This window comes from Silurus aristotelis, assembly GCF_946808225.1.
Source record: "Silurus aristotelis genome assembly, chromosome: 2".
In the NCBI taxonomy this organism is placed as follows: domain Eukaryota; kingdom Metazoa; phylum Chordata; class Actinopteri; order Siluriformes; family Siluridae; genus Silurus; species Silurus aristotelis.
Window position 1 is genome coordinate 33,016,451 of NC_139575.1, and position 13,729 is coordinate 33,030,179.

A 13,729-nucleotide genomic window follows, 5' to 3' on the forward strand; every position below is an offset into this window, starting at 1 on the left:
AATCAAAATACTGTGAGCGGTTATTGTGATATAAAGTGCAAAATACTCATTTCAGGGACAGATTTCAGGCTTCATGGTTTTGTTTTGTTTTTTCTGTCCTATAAAACTGCCTTAATTTTCATATATTTGCTTCAGAGGCCGTCTACTCAATCTCAAATTGTACATTTTACGATTATAGAAAATAGCTAACTTTATTTAGAGAATGTTATGTAGTTTCATATAAGGTTCCTGGTGGTCTAGTGGTTAAGATGCAGCGCTCTCACCGCTGCGACCCGGGTTCGATCCCCGGTCAGGGAACCATCCCCAGCCACTCTCAGTGCCGGTCCCAAGCCCGGATAAATTGGGGAGGGTTGCGTTAGGAAGGGCATCCAGCGTAAAACATGTGCCAAATCAAACGTGCGGAGGATCCGCTGTGGCGACCCCTGACGGGAGAAGCCGAAAGAATGTTTTATGTAGTTTCATATAAAGCTTAAGCAAAACTATTCTATCGTCCAGATTTATTTTCCCTACAAGTCCATCTTTACACTTTAATGGAGTTTTGCAGGCATAAGGAATAGAACACACAAGCAGTTCCACGAATACTGTACATCCAGGCTCCATTTTAATGACCACATAATTGCGAAGGAAAGCTTGAGATACAAGAGTAAGAGGATCTCAGTGGGTGAAACCAGGCTAATCCGGCCCGTGCTAACTGCGTAATCCGACTCAATGGCAAACTCACGTGAGCACTCGGATGTCGAGAAACGATACAGCGATGTTGTGCATCTCATATTCTGGATCAAAGAATATGCGGACGTTAAATATGCAAATATGCTTGGTAAACTACACTTGCGCGCCTAAATCTGTTGACTGAAATTAAGGCTATTTCTACTACAGAGATGCATAATGGATGTAGAATGGTGTAATGACCTCATTTCCGGCTTTAGCTTATTTTAGCCTTCGCATGCTCAGCATTACACCTTTTCAACACCAATCATCTGGACGCTACTAATCCACGTTTCTTTCCATCAGCATGATGGTTAACAGATAAACAGGATTACCAAGGGGTGAACAAGCACGAGGTGCACACTTGTGAGGACTAAATAATGTGAATAGTTCTATAAAAAGAAAACCCCAGCTTTGTTGTGAACACTGTACCTAATGCACAAAAGGCACAAAGAATATCTTATTACAGTCCTCTTAGGAAACCTACCACACATACAGTCCCACATTTGCTATCACTGGCCACATTCTTGCACTAATCTAAAAATAACAAAGAAATCTGAACATCAAATGTAAGGAATAAATTGAACATAGAGGACGATGTTAATGAAAGAAACTGAAGGCTTTAGATTCTCGTTTTCTATGCACCGAATGCCAAATTGCGCTTGATATATTGCGTTCACACGCTGTTCTTCAATAATGATTACAGCAATAAGAACGGTTCAAAATGTAAGAACGAGGTCATCACCTCTGCTTTGTACGGCAGGAACAGAGCGCTGGCGAGGTTTCCTGTGATCCCGCTGAAGATGTAGATGATTGAGATGCGCACCCAGCCGGCGAGTTTCTCCAGGTCTCTCAGTATCATCATCTGGAAGACTACGGACACCAGGCAGTGCAGGAGGCTGGCACGTATAAATTACCATGTTTTAGTGTGATCACATAATCTCCGGTCAGTACCACAGTCTGAAAGACTAATTGTTTACATGGATATGCCACGTTATCGCAGGGCCATATATTTCAGTAATATTCTGACAAATAGTTTTGGGTTCACTGTCTTCAGATGACTCCATTTGTTCCTATGGTGCACATCTGCTATTCAAGCTGTTAGTCTTGAGAGGACTGTTGAATATGATTGGCAAGCAGAAGAATTTTGCATACCCTTACACCCCTCTAATGTATATTGAACAAATATGAATTAATCAGGTGACAAACTTAAATATTTGATTTTTTACTACATTCACTCGAAGATATTTTCTCTTTTTTGTAGTTTGGTGATACTCATACCCTGCATGGAGGAACAGAGAGAGCCAGAGCCGATAGAACTGGTCCGGAACGTCCGGGTTCAGAAACGGCAGCAAGCCACAGACTTCATCCAGACAATGAACCTGCAATGAACCACGCAAGGGTTAAAGTCCACATCACTTCCTGATTCGAATGTTTGATTGAGCGCTCGATCTTTATCTGCATGATCTGCACTGTACTGCCACTACACGATCAGCTGAACTACATAACTGAGGTGTACAGGTGTTCCTAATAAAGTGAACAGCGAGAATATATTGCATGGGATCAACCTGGAAACAAAAAAATGTTCACCTATATTGTTACTTCTGTCAAACATGCATATACATGATTTATACGTACGCACGTTCATGTCCTCTCACTTAAGTGCTTCTCTTTTTTTCCACATCCATGAATCTATCCATCCCACCACCTATCATTCGTATACATTTGAGCATCCGTCTATCCATCCTTCTAAGTGCATATCCAAGCATCCATCCATCCAAAGTGTGCATTATAGAACCCAAGTGTCTATTCAAACACCCACCCACAAGAACATCCATTATTTTTTCCAAGCGTCCATTCCCCTGGCAAAGTGTCCATCCCAGAATCCATCCTAACAAATACGCATTCCAAGCATCTTTCCTTTCGTGCATCCGTTTGAAAATCCACCTATACATTCAACCTTCCAACCATTAATCATATGATATTTTATCCTGCAATCACTGTATCCTCATGGCCATCTGGGTTTACAGTTAAAGCGATTAGTACATCATGGCCTACCACACTGTAAAACACACTTCAGGCCAATGAGTAAACCAAGATTTCTGCTGAAAGTGATGATCACTGCTAATAAACATCAACACAGTCATGAGCATCACATTTACCATCAATAGTATTAAAGCCAGTGGGTGTTACCTGAGAGCAGAGTGTGGCCTCTTCATGGAAGTATCCGTGCATGAAATCACAGTACTCTCGTGTGGCGATCTCACACCTGCACACACAACCAGCAAGAGTCATCGCCCAAACCATCACCCGTCACTCACAATTGCTTTCGAGATAAATGTAAAAAAAATTTTTAAAAAAAGGTTTAAATGAGAAAACCAAATAATAAAAAAAAATATAACGCAACACCCGAATACAATACCTTCCTTGGGTCCCGATGCAGCATGGACGACCCCTGATGGTGCAGTCCATATGCAGATAACCAGTGTGGTTCCATGTGCCTCTGTCTGTACAGATCTGAGAAACAGATATTCAGCAGTCAGAAAAGCACACGGAACTGCAATGTTCAGTAAAAACAATTCTTCACATTGTAAAATGGTGAATTTTTTATTATTTGGAGATGGCTTTATAATCCTTCACAGTTTGATGAACAAGTGCTTCTCTGAGTTCACTGCTAATCTGTTAAAGTGCCAAAAGGTTTGCTTATCATAGACATAGTAAAAACTCAATGATGTAATAATGCATTTCGTTATAAAACAGCTAAAAGCTTACTACTCAAAGTCGACATACTGATATGTTTTTTTTGGTCACCTTTTGTATATAGAACTTAGTATCTGCTTGGTATTGAGAAAGTTCACCAAAATGAGTAAAAAGAAAACAGTTTTTTTTTGTTTTTCTGGCAAAATGGGAAACGGACATTGATTAAAATACACACCAGCAGGAGAAGCCACAGGTTTCTCATGGAGACTATTCAGCAGTAGGGAATGTTGTCTGAAATTAATTATAAATTAATGCGTTTGGGTAAATTTCTTTTTGAAAAGGGATTGTTCACCTAAAATGAAAAATCTGTTATCATTTACTTACCTATATATTGTTACCTATATATTGTTTTTTTGTTGGGGGGTGGGGTGTGTGGTGGGGCCTTCCCTTTAATAACTGTTTTATATAGCACTTTTAGCTGTTCTCTGATGGTAGTTTGAGAAATCTCTCTTGCCCGCTAAAAATAGGGTCACATAGGTAGTAAATTTGCTGAGCTGTATACATTTGCTTGTCATCTAACGAAGTTGGCCATTTGAATGAGCATAAATGCACGTTATATAGTTAATGAGCTCGTTGTGTCATTTGTACATCATGTTCACTCATTAAAGAGTAAATTGAGAAATAATGTCAAATGTGTAAATCTGGATTAATAATTAATTATCGGTCCCCCTGGTATGAGGGAGAAAAAGAAATGTTGGCCCTCATCACGATAAAAGTTGCCCATCCTTGGCCGAGCACAAAGCAGCAACTCCTGAGTCACCAATAAAACAATACCTTGTTTTAACCAGGATAAAATGTACCGTTTGGAAGAAATAGTTCAGATGACTAACCGGCCACTGCGTGATGTCATCAGGCCAAACATGTGGCTCCGCTGAAGCAGGCTCCTGACACATCCTAATCCCAGAAAGCATTTAACATACCAGACAGAGGAACAAAACAAACAAAAAAAAAACAAGTAGTAAATTTTTACAGTTAACTGAGTGGAAGAAGTGGAGTGGCCAGCAAAGAGTCCTGACTTCAACCCCAATGAACACCTTTATGTTGGATGCACTGGAATGCTGAGTACATTCCAGGCCTTCTTGTCCAACACCTCACTAATGCTTTTGGTGCTAAATAGTAAAATCCCCACAACCAAAAATGTGTAAAGACTTGCCAGAAAATAATTTATTCATATAATTTTACTACATAAAAGACTAAATTTGGCATTGGAACGCACAGTTTAAAGAGATGTAGAAATATCCCACAAAAAAAAAAAACTACTATCTAGAAGTTTTACTACCTTAAAATCTTGCTGATTGTCTTTTAGTGGTTATGATGTCTTTTTTCCCCACGGATGAATTTTTAGTAAGAACTACATATGAATCCTACCCATGAAATTAAGCAATGGTTGTTTTTGCAGAAGGCACACACTACCTGGGGTCCTGATGGCACACCGCCCCTGAGGAACGAACAATATCTATGTTCACTTTGCCCCATTTAATAAACGTGGCCAGTGTCTCCTGCAATAAACAAAATTACAAAATAGGTTAATTTCATTACTGATTATTCAATAATAGAAGGTATGAGAGTTTTTTGTATACAATGAATGTGGGAATATTCACTGCTGAAGGTGTCATTGTCCTAAGAAGAGTTTTGTTTTTACACACAGTCTTTTGAAAAAGAAAAGAGAATTAAATGTAATACACACGACCCTCCGCATAACTGAAAAGCTATTCGTCAGCCTCAATATGCTGAGTGTCCTAATTTTGCAAAAATAAATGGAATAATTTTGCTCAAAGTGTAGTGATGAGATATAAAATTTTAAACTCAAAGCCACTCAAAGACATTCACAGAGTTGTCCTATAGCCACTCTTTTGTTAACTTGTGTTTTTAGTGATTTTATTGATGTGAGTGAAATAATGTTTCCATTTTTTGCAAATGTAACATCTGTCTAGGGACTGCAGGTGGAAATTAGCATTTTTTTGCTATAACCTGGCACAAGACATCTCTTCTTTCTTAGACTAATGTTCTCGGTGCATTGTCCCTGATTAAGTACATATAAACTCATTCATTCGTAGTTCTCCAAGCGGTTGTTACAGTGTATGTTGAAATGGACGAAGATTGATTTGTACATTAAGAACAATTCATTGTTGTACTCTGTTAGTCAAGATATAAAATATGTTTTACACAGTACAAATATGCTTATTTTATACTGATAGATCATCAATTATTCATAAGATTGTAGCAAAACTGTGTTATGATAACTTGTATAGAAAGTACCAGGCTGTGGAAAAGAACTGGGTTTGCAAGAACATTCTAGAGAAAATGTCTTCAGATATGAAACTGTATTATTTATTGTCTGTTTCATGGTATATACAGTGCATCATAAAAGTATTCACAGCGCTTCACTTTTGCCAATTTTGTTATGTTACAGCCTTATTTAAAAATGAATTAAATTCTTCCTATAATCTTCCTAGAGCGGCCTGCTCTAGGAAGATTCCTGGTGGGTCCAAAATTCTTGCATTTACAGATGATTGAGGCCACAGTGCTCATTTGCACCTTCAATGCTGCAGAAATATTGCTGTACCTTTCCCCCAGATCTGTGCCTCGATACAATCCTGTCTCGGAGGTCTACAGTCAATTCCTTGGACTTTGTGGCTTGGTTTGTGCTCTGACATGCACTGTTAACTGTAGGACCTCATATAGACAGGTGTGTGTCTTTCCAAATCATTTCCAAATCAACTGAATTTCCCACAGGTGGACTCCAATCCCACTCCAAGTTGTAAAACCATCTCAAATATGATCAGTGGAAACAGGATGCACCTGAGCTCAAGTTTTCAGTGTCATGGCAAAGGCTGTGAATACTATACTTATGTACAAGTGATTTATTATTTTCAAGTGATCTTTCATGTTGTCATTATGGGGCATTGTTTGCAGAATTTTGACGGAAATCATGAATTAAATTTATTAGGAAATAAGGTTGTAACATTACAAATTCGAGATTTTATATACCCTTATGTATCAACACTGATGTTTTTAATAAATCCTCACGGTGGCAGCAAATATCCAAATGGCCATTGGGAACTCAGGAAATTTTCAGACTAAGGATTTTAAGATCAGTGTCTGCAACAGCCTCATGTATTATAAAATACAGGCCACAAACTACACCAAAACCTCTGGATGCCAACAATGTGGCTGATATCAAATGATAATCAACTGAAAATGCCACAACAAGCTATTACATATTTAATGATATAATTCAAATGCATGTGTACCGAGCAGTCGTTCCGTAGCGTCTGCACGCATCCTGACTTATCGTTTTGCACGCAGCAGCCAGATTCTTTTTCCTCGTTTCGGTCCCGTTGCATGCGCTCGACTATCTTTAGGTCTTGTCTAATACAGGGGGAAAACTTCGCTCCCAAGTGGATCAGGTCTACCTGCAAAACATGTGTATTTATTTCAGCAATTGTGTAAACAGTTATTTTCATTAGAACACTGACACTGACAGCATATGCTCTATTGTTCTACTTTGTTTACTTACTGTGCCTTGAGGTGTGTTCTGACTTAAATAAACACATTATTTATTATTATACTTGTTTAAGGCTTTCTCTCTTAAATCAAGCCAAAATGGACAATGCTGAACTTTAAAAAAAATAATATTAATAATAATAAATAAATACAGTATTACAGTGTGTGGAGATTAATAAAACCCTACCTGAAAAGCTCCTTCGAGGCAAGTAGAATAAAAATCCATGTTTATACAGCAGGAATATAACTGGTTGCTTTACTACAAATTAACAAAATAATTTTTTGGCCATTTTTGGAAGAATCATCCATGAAATTAGACTTATGTTGGTTTTCATTTTGCAGTAAGACAAATACATGGCTAGGGGGTGATTTTAGGGTTATTTGGCCCAGACAGTGGAAAAAAAATATAATAAAAAACACAGCTATTAATAAAAGCAGATCATTAAGACCATGCTGAGGAAGCAACATTTTATTTTCTTTCAAATATTTTATTTTCTTTAAGTCGTTAAAACACCATTCCAATAACTGGAAGCTGCTGAAAGCTTTTTATACGATACTACTCATAATGTGGCTTAATAATAGCAAAGATTGCTGTTTGCATCATGTGATGAAAGGATAAGGAAGGGTTTGAAATTAAAACAAAAAAAAACATGGAAGCACTTACGGATCCTGGGCCGATCCAGAAATTCTGCTGCTGAACATACTTCACACTCTCATACACCCCTTTATTCCTCAGCACCTAAAAACACACACACACACACACACACACACACACACACACACACACACACACACACACACACACACACACACACACACACACACACACACACACACACACACACACACACACACACACACACAAAAAGCAGTGACTCAATAGAGGGAAGGAAAATGATAGGAACGGCAAGCAAAATATTACATCGATACAGACTACTGGTTTGTACATTTCCTTTCGCATATCTCACGGATACATGAATTGAGTTACACAGCACATGATGTCGTCTGATTCAAAAATGATCCAATGACGGAAAAAATTTTACAAAGAAATTAACTAAACAAACAAGAGATTTATCTCAAAAAGGTTTTGATGTGATATAAAGTGACTCTGACTCATTCAAAATCTATAATATGGGTTAATACAGATGTGTTTTAAATGCCAGATGTAAGTGCATCTTACTAGTTGAGTGATGGAGTGCTGGGCGAAGCCGACCGGAGCGAAACCGTATGTACAGCAGGCCAGCAAAGTGATGACGATGTGCACGAAAGTGATCCAGTAGGTAAAATACGGTCTGGAATAAAAGTGCATAAAGAGATATGATCATATGTATAACGTATTTTAAATTAGGACACTGTTGAATCTGTAACTGTACCTAAACCATGTCATTAAGTAAAGAACAAAACATGGTTTCTACCAAACATGGAATCTGAAATGCTATGCATGTCTTTGTATGTGATATCATTACATTTTCACATGAACTACGAGACTCGTTGTTGCAGCATAGCGAATCCGATGTGTGCAAAGCCAACTCCATGGAGATAAGGATTACATGGGTTGGAGTGAAAGATCTTAAGTAACCTGCTCTAGAGCTCTAACTTCAACTGACTTAAATACTTTTTGGGATGAATTAGAACACCGGCTGCCCCCCAGGTCTCCTCACTTTACATCAGTACAAATCTCCACAGCCACACTCCTATATAGTGAAATCTAGTGGATAGTCTTTCCAGATGACTGTAGGTTCTAATAACAGCAAATTAGGGGTTAAATGCGATAGGGATGTTAAAAAAAAGGACATATGAATCTTATGTCCAGGGGTCTGCAAACGTTTGTTTACAGAGTGTACATTTTATTTACTCTACACTACTGCCAGAGTTCCTATTATAGAGCTACAATATATATTTTATACACAGCTAACCTCCGATAATTCGCGGTGCGGAACTCGCGGTTCTCATTTGGAATCTAATCTAACAGCAAGTTGCGGATTATCTTAACATTTGCGGGAATCTGCAGCAGGACTGCTCGGGAACGTTAGAAATAATATTTTCAATTATGTATTTGGTCAAATACTGTGGACTATTAAGTTTATAGAGTGATATAATGTCTAGATGAATTTACTAAGCTACCATAAGGGTTGCGGGGGTGCATCTGAAATTTATGGAGTCTTAGAACGTAACCCCTATGAGTTCTGGGGGACCACCATAAAATATATTAAAAATAATAATTATGTTCACTCTGATTAACATCAGATCCTTTTCCAAAACTGATAATACAATCAATTTGGCAATACGCTGCATTTGGTGTTTTGTGTAGTGCGTGTGCGATCACCTGTGACTGTGAAAGTCATCCAGCTGTTTTTGCACTTGGCTGCTCAGGCTGCGCCGGTATTGACGGTCCAGCCACTTCCCAACCACGCCCAACCCGTACTGACGCTTGTGCTTATCAAAGGCAAAGTGCTTCACCCGGGAAGCGATGCGGCCTCCGCGGTGGAGGGCGGGGCTTACCACTGCAGCCGGAGTTCGGCTGATATCCTTACTGAACGCACAGATGGCAGGGAAATAAAGAAATGTTGAAATATATTTATATATATATATATATATATATATATATATATATATATATATATATATATATATATATATATATATATATAAAAATGTTTTACTCTCTCACCTTTAGTGTGTGTGTATATGTATATATATGTGTGTGTGTGTGTGTGTGTGTGTGTGTGTGTGTGTGTACATACACACACACACACACACACACACACACACACACACACACACACACACACTAAAGGTGAGAGAGTTAAACATTTAGCTCTGTATTGTGTTTAAACTCCATGTTTTGTGAAACTCACAAGCTGGGGATTCGTCCTGCTTCGTCTACTAAATTATCCACAGCCAATGAAGCGGAGAGGGGCGGGGACTCGAACACATCATCTGCCATAGAGTAAAAGTCCTCATGTGCATCCATCTGCCATACACACACACAAACAATATTTTGAAAACTCTTTCCAGCATGTCTCCCACACACTCTGACTTCAAACAGCTCAATGAAAACCAATTGTTTCTAACCTGTATGCTAACAGTGTGTTGCTCTTGTTTATTTATTCTTATATTTCATGAAAACCCAACTATAGACAGAGCGAATATGCCAGAAGTACAAAGAAAGCAGACCCTAACCCTGCTAAAGAAGACGCAGTCAGAGGTGTCTGCTGTGTCCACTGTGTCCTCCTCCATCCAGCTGGGCCGAACGAAACTTCTCCGCGGGAAACTTCGAGGTACCGGAGTGCCGTGCAGGCCGGGCCGACCCTGTACACACACACACACAAACACACACACACACACATACATTAATCACACATAGAAATACACCTAACAAAAGAGTAGAATGTAGTAGGAAAACACACATAAAAGCATAGAAAATTGTTTAGAACATTTGTAAAGCTGATCTCATGTGCAAGTGGAACTTTCCAGAATCAATATTGCATTAACATATCCATAAATGAAGGTGCACGCACACACACACACCCTGAGTAGGTTGGAGGCTGCGCGGATGCTCATGCGGGCCACAGACTCCCTCTTCCTACGCAGGACCCGAGAGTGCATAGAGCGCTGGCTGGTGAAGGAGCACAAGGAGGAGACGCCTGGGGTCTGAGGAGGAGGAGCGTGAGCAAAGTATGGCGTCCTTGGCCGATCCACCTCGTCATAACGGAACGGACGGCCGCGAGCCAGAGGGTCGACAATCTAAAAACAAAAACAAAAGATTTACATTAAAAAAAAGTTACTTTCCTGCATAAACACTCTGCAGTAGGTATTTTCAGCATAGCTCTTTAGTACCTTTGGCATCTTGTGAGTGGCAGGAGAGTCCAGGCTGTGGTCGATGCTTGCTGCCTCCTGTTGGTCTCGGTACTGAGGTTTGAGGCGGCCATAACGCAGGCTACAGTGGCGCAGACTTTTCCTCTGCCACGCCTGCTGCTGACTCTCGCAGTCCGTCCCGACTCCGAACCACTGCGCTGTACTTCTGTAGGGTACACAAACAAATGAGAGAGTGCAAAGATGGACACACGCAAGAGTGGTGGTCAGAAAAGTGTGAATATTTGCATCCAGATAGATGAAATGGACAAAAGTTTCGGGACGACTGACTTTACCAGCCATGTGTTGTTCTTCTCCAAACAGTTACCACACATTTGGAGACCTGTACAGGATGTACAATTTGACCTAGACCTGTTCACCTGTGCACAAAGTGAGTTTGTGTCTGACCTCATCCCTATTAAACACCTTTGGGAGTAATTGGACATCACTACCTGATTTTTCTAAGACCCTTGTGGCTAGATATGCACAAATCTCCACAATCTCCTAGGGAACATCTTCCCAGCAGAGTAGAAGACTAGAGTTTATTATAACAGCAAATGGGGACTAAATGTGGAATGAGATGTTCAAAAAGCACATTCGAATCTTATAGGTCAGGTGGTCCTCAAACTTGCCTCCATATAGTTTCAGTTGGCAATATTTAAACAGTTTTTAGACCTGGAATAACGTTATACAGCACTCATATGATTACATGTTTCTATGAAGGTCTGATGAGTCAAGGGTTCTTTTATAAGCTACATTTCTAGCAACTTCCTCATTACATGCTCTCATTTGAATTCACATTTGCGATGTCTTACGCTCCAAAACTCACAAATAAAGCGTAACAGGTAGCATGAAATCCTCACTAGTGCACAGATGTAAAAATGACTTGAAATATGTAGATGATTGTGTGTGTGTGTGTGTGTGTGTGTGTGTGTGTGTGTGTGGGAGCGGGGATTACTTGCGAATGCTCTGAGACAGAGAAGTCTGTCTGCGGAACGCCGCTCTCCTCTCGTTCGTCCCGCTGTCCGACAACGCCTCGGTCGACTGCTGCATGCTCACGCTTTTCTTTGCCGACTGCCTTAGGTGCTGGCGAGCATACACACACACACACACACACACACACACACACACAAAGTTATTATATAATATATATTATATAACTGGAATGCTCCAATTGTTGCAAAACACAAGAATCTGAAGATTGATAAAAAAAAACAAACAAAAAAAACAACGAGTGCAATCAATACCAGGGTTTAATGGCCTCCAGTTTGTGAGAATTAGTATGGCAACTCTAAGAGGATCTAAAAATGACCACTGCTTCTTTAAGTAACAGCATTGACTTCATTCGAACGAGTCATTCTTGAACAACGTTCGCTTTTAGCTTCAAAGACAGTGGGTATATCTGGTGGAAACCACAAAAAAAAAAAAAAAAAACCCTGACAAGCAACACCTATATTACAGAATAGCATAGGAGGGGAAGTGGTAGCTCAGTGGTTAGGGCTCTGGGTTACTGGTTGAAAGCGCAGGTGTTTAAGCCCCAGCACTGCCAAGCTGCCACTTTTGGGGCCATGAGCAAAGCTCTTAACCCTCTGTGTTCCATGAGTGCATGTATCATGGTGGACACTGCGCTCTGACCATGACTTTCTAACATCGCTGGTTTATGTGGAGAAGGAATTTCATGGTGCTGAATTGTACATATGGCAAAGTAAAAAGGGAAGTTCAAGATGTTGGACTTCGGATCGAAAGTTAAAATTCCAGCAGCACCAAGCTGCCACTGCTGGCGCCTTGTGTGAGGTCGAAGTATCCAAAGTACATTGATTTATTATGGCTATAATGTATTATTTTTTCCACAAGTCTCTTTGCTTAAATCAACACGGGTAATGTGAAAAGACTCGAATGTCTCTCTTCCAATCTATTAAAATTATCATGAGCCCAAAATCTTCTTTTCAATTACTTAAAATAAATAAATAAATAAATAAATAAATAAATAAGTAAATTCACATAAATAAGTCTACAGGTGTTTGGGCAAGTTAGAGGCGTTTTTTTCCATCATTTATCCCTGTTTTACTTCGTGCTAAATATATACCACCAAGCGGCAATCGAAACAAGTTCAAAACAGAGCGCGTACTCTACCCTGATTGGCCAGTTAAGTTTCTATCCACTCGTAAATAAAAAAAAGAACGAGTGCAAAATGTAGTCGAGTCTAAAGTAAGATATTTAACGTTAAAATGGAGTGAAGTTAAAGTAAAAGTTTCCCCAAATGGAAATACTTCAGTAAAGAACAGATACGTAAAAAAGCTACTTAAGTACAGTAACGAGTTACATTTACTTCGTTACCGTCACCCACTGAATTGAAAATTGAGCTATCGCACATAAAACAGTGTGATGAAACAGTCAGCTGTTACTGTAAGGGTCTGAATTGAGGTGTGCACATGACACTATGTGGCTGACCACAGGCTGAAAAAAACAATCTCCACCCTCACAGATCCTTCCATTTTCCATCCATCATGTTGGCAGGCAGGACTAACAGCTTGTGCTCACGCCTGGCTGTCAGCATGCGTCTGTACGTATCTGTGGAACCTTCATGGGTAAAGGTGTTCTGAGGACATTGAATTTTTTTAGGGCGTCCCTGACTAATCTTAAATGCACCGTATGGAAATCCCATAGGGATTAGAGCAGCATGAGTATATTGTGTAGTCTCAAGCACAAAAAGCACTGCTGGCAATGTTTGTTTTTTTGGTTCACATCATGAGATTTTGTTTGTTTTGGATCTAATCTTTTTTCTGGTTTGTTATCACACCGTGTTCAACTCTTTTGTATTAGCCCTTATTTAGGCAGACTATTTATACCCTGTGCTTCTGTTTGGTTCCTTAAGGCTTGACACTTTTTTTGGTTTTATGTT

At 39.6% G+C, this 13,729-nt stretch overlaps 1 protein-coding gene across 5 annotated transcripts in view; it reads right to left on the bottom strand.

Annotated features, from left to right (window-relative positions):
• LOC310736228 (inactive rhomboid protein 2-like) overlaps window positions 1-13,729 on the bottom strand; it is a 38,627-nt gene that overhangs the window by 8,892 nt on the left and 16,006 nt on the right. For all 5 annotated transcript variants that reach the window (XM_083559608.1, XM_083559610.1, XM_083559609.1 and 2 more), the window contains 15 exons: window positions 11,786-11,913; window positions 10,813-10,996; window positions 10,504-10,719; window positions 10,156-10,284; window positions 9,831-9,946; window positions 9,299-9,505; window positions 8,153-8,264; window positions 7,637-7,711; window positions 6,720-6,881; window positions 4,879-4,964; window positions 4,296-4,359; window positions 3,128-3,222; window positions 2,899-2,974; window positions 1,987-2,087; window positions 1,451-1,604 (listed from right to left, as the gene is read on the bottom strand). In XM_083559608.1, coding sequence (XP_083415734.1) covers window positions 1,451-1,604; window positions 1,987-2,087; window positions 2,899-2,974; window positions 3,128-3,222; window positions 4,296-4,359; window positions 4,879-4,964; window positions 6,720-6,881; window positions 7,637-7,711; window positions 8,153-8,264; window positions 9,299-9,505; window positions 9,831-9,946; window positions 10,156-10,284; window positions 10,504-10,719; window positions 10,813-10,996; window positions 11,786-11,913 — 1,905 coding nt within the window. The remainder of the gene's footprint in view (window positions 1-1,450; window positions 1,605-1,986; window positions 2,088-2,898; window positions 2,975-3,127; window positions 3,223-4,295; window positions 4,360-4,878; window positions 4,965-6,719; window positions 6,882-7,636; window positions 7,712-8,152; window positions 8,265-9,298; window positions 9,506-9,830; window positions 9,947-10,155; window positions 10,285-10,503; window positions 10,720-10,812; window positions 10,997-11,785; window positions 11,914-13,729) is intronic.